The sequence below is a fragment of the Phaenicophaeus curvirostris genome, chromosome 17 (genome assembly GCF_032191515.1).
Source record: "Phaenicophaeus curvirostris isolate KB17595 chromosome 17, BPBGC_Pcur_1.0, whole genome shotgun sequence".
Taxonomy (NCBI): domain Eukaryota; kingdom Metazoa; phylum Chordata; class Aves; order Cuculiformes; family Cuculidae; genus Phaenicophaeus; species Phaenicophaeus curvirostris.
Genome location: NC_091408.1, coordinates 6167792 through 6179784, shown reverse-complemented (window position 1 = coordinate 6179784; position 11993 = coordinate 6167792). Strand labels below are relative to the sequence as shown.

The window sequence follows — 11993 nt, the reverse complement described above, 5'->3', positions numbered from 1 at the left end:
ATATTTATAATGACATGAACAAGATGTGCCCTTTTCACTTGGTTGCAGTACCAAGTTTCTGACCCTTTGAAGACTGGTGCAGAATTACTCTAAACTCACTGGTGGTCCACAGTGAAGCTAGGTGGGAAGCCTTCTCACTTTTTGGGTTAAAACAAAGCGTATTTGGGGTTGCCATCCTGGCTTGCTGCATTGTCCTAGCCACTGTTATTGCAGATATCCAGCCATAGCAAGGACTATCTTGATCAATACATCTTTGTGTGTAGACCTGAATTAACTACATCTCACTTCCCTTTGACAGCGACACAGATCACATGCAGCTGCTGCTTCTGCTATGAGAAACATGAATTCTGGAAAGCATATTCATTATCTGGCTGTTAAAAGCAACGGAGCATGCAAGCCTCACCCTGCCTGGGTTACCTGAGAAATCAACATCTCCATTTGATTAAGCGACTGCCAGCTAAGTCACCTACCCCCTCTAACCTTGACGTGGCACAACTGTGACAAGTGCATAGACTGTAACATCACAAAATGTTTCACTGGTGGTCACAAATGGATAGCTTAATTTGTTTTAATAGCCTGGCCCTTTCAGCATTTCCCCTGCAAACTCTGGTTTTGAGGACAGAATATATCAGCTCTTCACATAAAGCCTACCTGAAAGCCAGCTGGCAGGAAGCCAGGGAGAATCCTGAGGAGGTCAAAGCCCTTAATAAATTCTAAAGGAATTTAACCTCCCTTCCCATCTTTTTTTTTTTAGCTGCAGCACTCAGTAACAGAAAAATTGACTTTATAAAAACAGCACCTTAACAGCCATTCTATAGCTGAGTATTACTTGTGTACCAGAAAACCTTGAATTAATTTCCAGTTTATATACAGAAGCAATTACGCCCTTATAGGATGAAGTTTGATTTTTTTTTTTCATTCATGTTGCAGGAAAAAATAGGGCTGTTATTACACAACTTTCACAGTGTTTTCATGTGCCTCTTAATATTTGTTAGGGTTTTTTCCCCAGTTGCAGCTCCTGGAATAGGGTGGCCACATAGAAACCTCAGTTTTTACACAGGAAAGAAAAATTAAACCTCTACAGCTGTAGAACAGAACTCGGAACCTTGAAAAATCATTAGTCCATCCTCAGGCGATAAACAGGCCCGGTTCTTTTTAACTTTCTTATGGTGTTAGGAGAGGACCTGGCTGCTGATTTCTGAACACTTCGAAATCTCAGCTTTCAACACGGCCGTTTGGGTTCACTTATTACCAGTAAATTTTCTCACTTCCAACTGCAAAGATTTTATAAATAGGAACATGCATGATACAGATAGAACCCAACTTGGATTTACGAACTGGCTGGACAGGAAAAAAAGCATGTCGTACACTAAGAACCAGGCTTTTTTGGTGTCTCTTAGCAAAGGAGGAGATCTTTGCTTATGTATTTTTTTTTTTAGAATTGCTTTTCAGCATAGGGTTACGTTTGCATACACTGAGGTGAAGGTTCACGAGCGCAACTCATCTGGGCTTATTTTGAAATAATACCATAATATTATAATATCATAACGTTAATGAGATAATATTATCTCATTTTTGATAATTTAATGAGGCAATATTATCGCACTTTGAGATAATAACAAAATTTTAAGTAACTACTCCAAAGAAAAGCGCCATCAGTTACATCGCTGGTGCTATTTTGCCATTACAACAAATCCTAAATTTAAAAGTTTTCACCATGGAAGATGGAGACCAGGCAGGCAGTTATTTGTTAAAATGAAGCCCTGTGGATATCTGGGTTAACCAAAAGCCTCTCCTGCAGAGATGCCACCTTACCTCTGCCGTCCCTGTCGGAGCCGCGCGGAGCCAACCCCAAGGAGCCACCGGGCAGAGGAGAAGATGCTCTCTGGGCGGGGTTATGAAGCTTCATCGATGGTGGGAGAGCGGTCTGAGAGCCACAATGCTCTGTCCTGCCTCCTTAGGACTCGGTTCACCTCCAAAAGCCTCCATGGGGTTCGCTATCACACCAGCCGCCTCAGGGCTCCCTGAGCAGCACGAGGAGAAAAAGGCGGGAAATGGGGCCGGCTGGGGAGGCAGCGGACGCCTCAGCCTGTGCCCCAGTGCCAGCCTCCCAGGGGACACACAGCCCTGCAGGAGCCCTGCCTTCGGCCCCTGAGCCATTAGCAGCTTCTTTCACATCCCCAGAGCCTTTTCCGCTGCCCTGTGAGGGAGAGCAGCCGTGGCAGACGAGGCCAGCAGCTGGGCACCGCTCTCCCCTTTCTCCCCTAATGCGAGGCTCAAGTGTTTATTACTTTTCCCTGAGTGCAACAGTTGTCAATCACGTTCATAGAATCCCTAGGCTGGAAAAGAGCTTTGAGATCATCAAGCCCAACCGCACCTGTCTTCTACTAAACCAGACCCCTGAGCACCTTGTCTGCTTGTCTTTTAAACAACTCCAGAGACGAGGACTCCCCCACCTCCCTGGGCAGCCTCTGCCAGGGCCCGAGAACCCTCTTGGTGAAGAATTTTTTCCTCGTGTCCAATATGAACCTCCCCTGGCACAACCTGAGGCCTGAAGAAGTTGCCCCAGCACCGTGGCTAATCCCCACCTCAGCACCCACAATCTCCCAACAGGTTAAAAACCCAGGCAGCCCTCGCAGCCGGTTTATTCTGTGGGTTTGGGCAGCCAGGCCAAAGGTGCAGAGCAATTTCAGATACTCCACACACACATTCCTGGAGCAATGCACTGACTTGTGTTCTGTACGGGTAAGTTTGCCTGCCTCTTGCCAAGCGAAATTGAGCTGAGGGCCACCTGCCAGCCCCTCTAGCTTCTATCCAAGGGCTGTGGTAACCTCTGCTGGCTGAGCCCGGCTGCTACACCGGCTGAGACACGCTGCTAGGAGCCGAGCAGACAAAAAGGCCCAGAAGAAGTATATTACATTTCCCTACATGTACTTTTGTCTGCTTTTGCTGCTACAAAGGATTGCAGTTTTTAAAATAAGACCTTGTTGATCTATGTATGAACGTGTTTATTTCCTCCAATAGCACGGCTTTTATTACAAAGCAGCTCTGTAATCGTAGTTTGCAAATAATCTACATTCTTCATAGAATCATTAAGGTTGGAAAAGACCTCTAAGCTCATCCAGTCCAACCATCAGCCCGACCTCGCCGTGCCTGCTAAACCATGTCCTGAAGCACCACGGCCACACGCTTTTTGAACCCCTCCAGGGACGGAGACTCCACCACTGCCCCGGGCAGCCTCTGCCAGGGCTTCACCACTCTGTCAGTAAAGAAATTATTCCTAATATTCAATCTAAACCTTGCCAGTGCAACCTGAGGCCAGTTCCTCTTGTCTTATCACTTGTTACTTGGGAGGCTATTTTCAGTTTGAAGATGTGGATACGGCACAGCCAGTGTCACCTTACACAGCTGATGAATGCATTTTTGTACATATGATTATGTAAATTAGGACACTATTTTGTGTGTATATGTTCTAAAAAATAGGCGTCACATCTGTGACATATCCAACCTTATCCTACTTCTTCAAATAGTGATATTTCGTACCTGTGTAAGATATGTATTATTCATATCAATAGGTACATTAAAAGCTCAAGGTGAGGCCACGGTCAGAAGTCATAAGAACTACAAATGTAGAGATGTCTTTTTGCTCTGAGCAGTTTAAAATCTAGACAGATTTTGTGCAGGACAGGAAAAGAATGCAGACAATTGACAAAAGGCTTTCATTCACCTCGATTCCTGTTAGTGTGCCTTAGCTTGTAGGTGCATGCAGAGAGGCTGAAAACATACAGGATAAATGACAGCTGGATTTTATTGGAAGACACCATTAAATCAGCAAGTAATCAGGTGCTAGTCCTCATTTCAACTGTTTACAATTTATTTGTTTGTACTCTTATCTCATCTCTAGAATACCTGAGACTTGCCTCCCATTCCATTTGCAGCTATAGCTTGTGGCCTTCTATCCCCTTAATTGAAATGCATACTGGAAAAGCTTCTACGAGGCAAGCTTTTCAGCCAGAATTAATTTCTTAATTTTCTCTACTCTGCAACTTTGTGCTATTTTACCACAGGCGAAACAGCAGACCACAGCAGCAAACATGCTTCAATCTGAAGGCGCCCTGAGAATTCTTGCTTATGACCTATACGACTAATCTACTAAGGACCATGATTTCTAAGAAAAAATTGTGGCCATGAGACTGCCTTGAAAATGGAAAACAACACAGACACTATGCATGTTGCTACCAGTCAGTCTTATTTGACCAAAAATATTGGATAGAACTGCCTGTTTAATTAGACACGGATCAGAAATTAAGAACTAAGTACTTACCCATCATTCCCTGCAGGTTTTGAAGTTGGCATTTTTCCCTCTCTGCATATAGTTAGTTGTTTGCCTCGGGTCATAAAGAAATGCAGAGGGCTCTTATTAAAGCAACAATAATTCGCTGAACTCCATCTTTTGTGGAACTTGCTGAGTTAGAAAATTCCTTTTCACCTCCCCCCTAGCTCTCCTTGACTAGAATAACCAAAGAACAAATACCACTTTATGGTGCTAGGTTAAAGGATCTAGCGTCTTTGCAGCTTAAGTGACTAGCACAAGACAGAACAAATCCTAGAGCTCAAGCCCGTCCAGCTAAATGACAAGGGAAGTAAAAAAGGCATTTGCTTTTTAAAAGCACATCGGAATGAAGACTCATGTTCCGGATTTGCTGTACTTAGTGCTTTATATTGCAAAATTGAGTCCTACCAGTTTGTTTAAAAGTTTGCCATGCAAACTGAACATAAACAGGAGAGTAAAGAATTGCCACAGCAATGAATGAGATCGTGAGAATACAGAAACCATGATCCCAACTCATCAACTGTTTAGTGTTAGCCTCCAGCCGGCAGCTTTTTGCCTTTTCAGAACTCCAGCCCATCACAATAACAGTTTTTATCCACTTCTCCAGTTCATCCCAGTAGAGCAGTACAGCAGGTTCTTTCAAGGCCAAAGGCTTAAGTTTAAATTCATTGAAGATGGCAGTTACTGCCTTGCCCTTCTGCCATAAATTACTGTTTCCAAGTTGGTGCAGCCAAATACTGTACCTGTTCCCCATTAGATATCAGCTGCTATCGTTTCTTACTAGCATTAATATTCTGGCAAGCCACAGAAAACAAGGAGTACACAACACATTCAATTATCCCCAGCACTGACCTGAGTGCAGATAAGCAGAGCTAGTTGCTCCATCAAGCACTGCTATCAAATCTGTTGCCAAACACAAGTCAACAACCTGAGTCTCTTAGCTGACAAACAGAAATATGTCAGACACTGACAACCACAGTATCACCAGGTATTTTGCAATCACTTAAACCACACAGACATATTACCAGAAAGCACAGATTCAACATTTCTCACCGTATCTTCACAACCTGAAGCAATTATTGCTTTCCTTTCCCTGCTCAATCCACTTGTGCAAAGGGCCAGACCTTTCTGGGAACCACCAAGAGAAGCACACTCTTTTCTTAGGCTGAAATGAAACAGATTTCCTTTTTGCCTCTACTTGCTTGCCTTTATTACACATATTCAAATTACTGTCCCTCTTCACTGCATTCTTCAAACTTACATTTTGGTACAGTTGCCTTCAAGGTAAGTAGTTCAAGGAAAGACACAAGAACAAGCAGTATTTTGGAACATAGATACATTTTTAATGATTTAACATATAGAACACTCATTGAACAGCTCAACAACTAGGGAGGGAGGATGCAGTTTCTGTCCCATTGAGTGGACAATGGTCACAATGCACTTCAGATCACATCCTGTTTTTTTCTAGGAGAGAAAGGGAACAGGAATTCCCACTAATGTTGTCCAAATTCAGTTAGATGATTTCTTACAATTACCATTTCAAGTGGTGGTAAGAGCTGCTAGGGAAATAATACCACATTGGATGAGAAATCAGGAGCATCAGTCTCTTGACCTCATCAGTCGTGGTGCAAAAACATGAAGTGCTCGAAGACATCTCAGCAGGAATGATATAATAGACCAATGTGATGGCCTTCCCTGAGGAAAAGTCAGGAAGAACTGAACACGGGTGAAGAATTTAACACTGAGAAGTAACCTCTGCTACCCTCTAGAGACAGCATTTCACACTGAATCTTCACACCATATCCTTTCTGCTGCAGCAAGTTGCCATAGGATGGCAGCAAAGGGGAGAAATTTTCAGCTGGGTAAACTGCTATCGCTAAAGCTTTTAAGCTTTTGGAAAAACAAGATTTTCAAGAGAATCTGCTGACGGAACCATTATTTCACTTGATGACTTCTGGGAAAGAAGAATGAAAACAATGCAAGTGGATTTTATCAGATGGCTGGCAAAACTACTTCTTGTTTACATCACATGTAATTGCAACAGCATTCTACAGATCTTTTACACGAGAATAATCTACCACTGCACTTTTGGGTTTTTTTAAGCCTCTGTAGATTGCTTTATTTCTGAAAGGGAATAGGAAGTGCCAGTTTAAACAAGCACACATAAACTCAAAGTCATGGAGGAGATGGATGAGGTAAAAACAAAAGAAACAAGGTTCTGCATACAAAAAAACAGCCCAATTTTTCTAGCACTTGGATTCACTCAGTGACTTGCAGTGGGAGAACAAATTTATTCAGCATTTTACAGCTTCTCTACTCATCTTTTCTGTGTTGAGTGGCCTTAAGAAGGAGGCAGTTTAAATAGCAACTTTATAGAGCTAAGAGAAATTGTGGGAGAACCAACTCTGTTCTAGCACCATTCTGATCAGACCAAAGTTCTAGAGTAGAAAGTGTATCAAACAGAAAATCAAAAAACATCATGGCAGTATAACTGAGCTCATGCAACACAGCTGTCCTCAGAGGAGAGCTTGTGCCATGTTCTGACACTCTAATTACTTCATGCACAAGGACATCATTAAACTGAAATCCTAGAACAACCTCAACCTTTGGCCTCCTGCACAACCAGGAGTGAAGTCCATTTGAACTACCAAGGCCTGAACAAGTTCAAGCAGACAAACCTTCAGTGTTCCCTGCCAGAAAATGGACTAGCAGGGAGCTCTTCATACGACTAAGACTCCTCTTTGAGGAAACTGTTGCAGAGTAAAAATGGAAGTGTTTACAAACATCCCATTCTTGGCAGATCCCTGCTCTTCTCTTGCACAACAGGACTTGGACAGAGTAACAACTCCATTGGAGTTCCGAATGCTTTAAACACACCATGAAGAACATAAACACTGTAGCAATCGATCCCAATACAATTCCTTTAGACTAAAGAGGAAAAGAAACCCAATCAATTTTAGTAGGATCTAAAATATTCTTTCTATTTGACATAATAAAACAGGGACTGAAAAGCATCAACAACAAGCTATGTGAAGCATCAATATTTTCAGCTAGCAATCCATATAAAATGAATAAATAATTCATAATTACATACGTAGGATACACCATGCATGTCGAGAAGTGTTCCAGAGAGAAAAGCACAACAGACATGCTTTACACTCTAAAAGCTAAAATCCCCCAATTACCAGCACTCTAGAAAGCCTCTGGACTGCAGAAACACAATTGAACCTCCATGTACAGCTGCAAAGCTTCATTAGGTATTTTCTCTATGATGTTTTATAGCCTAGATCAACTCCATGATTCCTGAAATTTAAAGGAAGTATTCCAAGAAAGCACTAGTACACTAGTACTTGAAAGCATATGTGTAACAAACTGAAGAACGCGAGATACAGTCCCAGAGAACTTAAGTCTCTCGCTTACACTTCACACCTCTGGGTTTGCTCCCAGAAACACCACACAAGTCTTTTATGCTGAGGCTCTTCTAAAGAAACAGCTCTTGTCTTGCTCTTTTGAATTCTTGTCTCCAGTTCCTTCCCTTTGCTGTTTAGAACATGCAGCTTTCAAACAGGCAGAAGCTCTGGGGGATATTCGCCATAGCAGTATTTTGCAATTGGGTCTCTATAGGTGTTTTCATGCTGCACGCTCTGTCAGAAAGAGGAGAAGCTTTAACAACACACACATATTGAAACAATACATCTCTTCACCAAGGGCCAAACCTCAGAGCACTCACACGTATGCAAAATATTTCACAAATTCTTCTATACATTAGTGTATGATCCAGAGCCAAACAACCCTGCACTCCCAATGCGTAAAAGACAATTGCTTTGTTACAGCACTTTAATGTTGAACCATACCCAGAACCTCCTTTTCAGACTACCCAGGTAGCTGGGAACAGATTCAATATTCAAAAAAAGTTATATATGCTTAGGCAGCATCGTCAAGCATCCTAAGCAAGACAGGCATAATTAAGTTGCTACTTGAGATGCATGCATTTTTCTTGATAAAACTAGAGTTCAGACAACATGGGTGAAAAAAAACCCCAAAATTTTTAAAGACATTTGGAATTACGTTCTTTGTTTTGCTATATTAAATACTCAATCTGCAGGACATCTCCAACAGCACTTTGCGAGATAGTCAATGCTTGCTTAGATCAAAACTTCCAGTAAAACCACATGGGTAAGAGCAGTTCACATCTAATCTTAAAAAGCAAAAGAGTGACAATATCCTTTCAGTTACTATACACATGATCGCCTGCATACAGCATCTCTAAACATGAACCCTAAAGTAAACAGCATTCTGAAGCTGCTGGAACAACTCTCACTGTTCTCATCCTTACAAGATCTCCCCCAGAACTCACCCGAGATCTTCACTGGCCACTAAGCTTGGCCAGTATGTTTCTAGTTAAGTTCCACTTTTCTAAAGAGAATGTACAACTCACCTTGCCCCAAATATGCACTTTACCCTTCACTTACTACTGATGTTACTATTTCACCTTGCAAATCAGAGGATTGCCTTCAGAGAACTCTCAGCGATAGCTTCTGTGTCTATGAAAACACCTGTGTGCATGCAAGCACAACAGACTAACCACTCATACAACCAAGCCCCATTTTCAAAGGGCAGTTTTCAGGTTTTTTTTCCATTTTTGAGCCCTGGACATGTACCTGTGTCTTACCTGTGATGAAGTCCTACACTTTGCCAGACACAGCTCAAAGCGATCTTCCACTGCCATGAAGAGGTTTTGGAAAGCTATAGCAGCCCGGTTCAAGAAACGTTCCAGAAGATGTTGCTAAAGTGGTTAGCCAAAAAGAAGACAAAACAAAAACCACAAACATCATACTTCAATAAAGAGAAATCAAAGCCCACCTTAACCTACAGAGCTCAAGGAGCAGAGGAACAGTAAGCATCTCGACGTAGAATTTCTAGCAAGGACTGATAGGGAAATACATCACAAAACCCCCAGCAGCAGGAGGATAATCTAGAGAAGCTAACAGAACATAGGGAAGTGCTAATTGCAAAACTGATGCTGACTGGAATAGCTTTTCTGCAATCACTTCCCTTCAGCAAAAGCAATTCCCTGGAACCGGAAACACTTTGCAAGGCTCATGGTATTTCCTCTGAAAGGTGGGAAGAATGAATTTTTTAGAGCTTTATTGCTTGCCATACAGTCCTTGCAGGCTTCCCTCATCCTTCCAAGAAAAGGAACCGTCCCCTCTAAGGAAAAAGCTCCTCACAAACAACCACTTTTAGCCACAGAGGGACCTGAGCAGCTGAGAACATCCGAAAAGCAGGAGAGTCAACACACCTTACTGGGCTGCAGGCAGCAGGAAACACAGTACTCGTAGATGCTGCAGCAGCCATTGGGAAGGCAGCTCTCGCAGCTGTACAGCTTCGTACTGGGCACATTGACATTACAACAGCCATTGACCAGCAGGTCCTTTCTCTCACAGATGTAGCCTGGAAAACAAAAACAGTAAGAACAACTGGTAAGATGTACCCCTTTTCATGTTCTATACAAATCTAAAGTAAGACTCACGTGACTTAAGCACAGGTTTATTTATCATTTACTAGATGATGATCCACCTCCATCTGACTTAAGTCCTAACTAGAAATTCTTTAAATTAACACTTGGACGTAGAACTGAGTTAGGTACTGAGTCAATCCCAGCTGGAGCCCAGCCTGCCACGTACAGAATCACATCAGCAGCTTCAGCAGCCACAGCACCATTAACCTGGTCTGAGGCCAAAGTGCCAAGAGCTGAGGGGCAGTTGTTCCTAAGAAGCGTCATCCACAACACACGCAAAGCATCATCCAACACTACGATACACAGAATAAGTTCTTAGTATCAAATATACCCAGTTCATCTGTAATGAGGAGCTTCCCCTGCACAGAGTTCCTGCACTGGTTACTCAGCTGACTGCTGTTACCCGAACTGAACTTCACCTTCCACAGGATTGGCTGCTCATGTTCTTGCACTTGGAGGAGATTCCGATCTCTCACTGTCTGTTCTTCCTGCAAAGAAAGACAGCAATGTGCCCAAACGTTTGTTCTTATCATTACGATCGTAGAATCATTACAGAATCATAGAATGGTTTGGGTTGGAAGGGACCTTAAAGACCATCCAATTCCAACCCCCTGCGACAGGCAGGGACACCTCCCACTGGATCAGGTTGCTCCAAGCCCCATCCAACCTGGCCTTGAACACCTCCAGGGACTGGGTAGCCATGACTTCTCTTGGCAACTTTGGCCAGGGCCTCCCCACACACACAACCCCCCTCTTCTTCCTAATATCTAATTTAAACTTCTGTTTTAGTTTAAAATGATTACCCCTTGTCCTACTGATACAGGCCCTGCTAAAAAGTATTTCCCCATCTTTCCTATCAGCCACCTTTAAGTATTGAAAGGCCGTAATAAGGTGTCCTCAGAGTCTTCCCCAGCCTGAACACCCCAACTCTCTCAGCCTCTGCTCATAGGGGAAGTATTCCAGGCCTTTTCGGCATTTTTGTGGCCTCCTCTGGACTCGCTCCAACAGCTCCATGTCCTTCCTGGGCTGAGGACTCCAGAGCTGGATGCAGGACTCCAGGTGGGGTCTCACGAGAGCGGAGCAGAGGGGACAATCCCCCCCATCGCCCTGCTGATCCCATTGCTTTTTATACACATAGTTTTCACACACGTTTAAAAATGCCTGGTAGTTGCAAACTGGAATGTGGATGGAGTAGGCAACGTGGGACCTAGCATCATAGAGTCATAGAATCACTAGGTTGAAAAGGACTCACTAGATCAAGTCCAACCATTCCCATCAATCACTCAACCACGTCCCTCAACACCTCGTCCACCCGTCCCTTAAACACCTCCAGGGAAGGGGACTCAACCCCCTCCCTGGGCAGCCTCTGCCAGTGCCCAATGACCGTTTCTGTGAAATATTTTCTCCTGATGTCCAGCCTGAACCTCCCCTGGTGGAGCCTGAGACCTGGCAGTCCCTTTCTTTTCGCTGCCGATGGCTGGAAAGCGACACGATCCAGTAAGACAGGGGTGTGCGAGCTCCCCACCAGCTCTGCTAACGCAGCCGGACTCGCTGCTACAACCACATAAGGCGCACAGAGTATTAAATACATCGATGTTCCAGGGGGAGGTGTGCAGGGGGGTTGGAAATGGATGATCTTTAAGGTCCTTTCCAACCCAAACTATCCCATAGAATCATAGAATCACCAGGTTGGAAAAGACCCATTGGATCATCGAGTCCAACCACGATTCTAAACGACCGCGGGCACGGGTGTTTCTCCTTTCTGAGTCCTTCAGTAGGGGAACTACGGTCCACAACAAGTATTAGAGCAGAAAGACCGAGCCCCTTCGAGGCAGTTCCAAGCGTTCTCGCTGTCAAAGGCAGCCCCGGCAGCCCCCAGCTCCGGCGCCCTGCCCGGGGGAGCCCGGCGGAGGCACTGACCCGCCCGAGGGTGCTGCTGAGGAAGTAGACGAGGGACAACCCGAAGACGACGCCGAGAACCCAGCGCTTCCTGAGCAGCCGCCGCCACAGCACGGCCCCGCACGGCACCATGGCCGCGCCGACGGGCCCGCGCTTCCTGGGGCGGGGCGGGCGGCGGAAGCGGCGCCGAGGGGCGGGAGGTGCGGGTAGGAGCGGGGCGTGAGGGGGAGAGGGGCGGGT

At 44.4% G+C, this 11993-nt stretch overlaps 1 protein-coding gene across 1 annotated transcript; it reads right to left on the bottom strand.

The window, feature by feature from the left end:
- Positions 1-5652: 5652 nt before the first annotated feature.
- Positions 5653-11890, bottom strand: SPRING1 (SREBF pathway regulator in golgi 1). The gene is made up of 5 exons (XM_069870881.1): positions 11775-11890; positions 10186-10342; positions 9636-9787; positions 9006-9119; positions 5653-7977 (listed from the first exon to the last, which is right to left on the bottom strand). The coding sequence occupies exons 1-5, from the start codon at positions 11883-11885 to the stop codon at positions 7894-7896; spliced, it is 618 nt and encodes a 205-aa protein (XP_069726982.1). The 5' UTR covers positions 11886-11890; the 3' UTR covers positions 5653-7893.
- Positions 11891-11993: the final 103 nt, after the last annotated feature.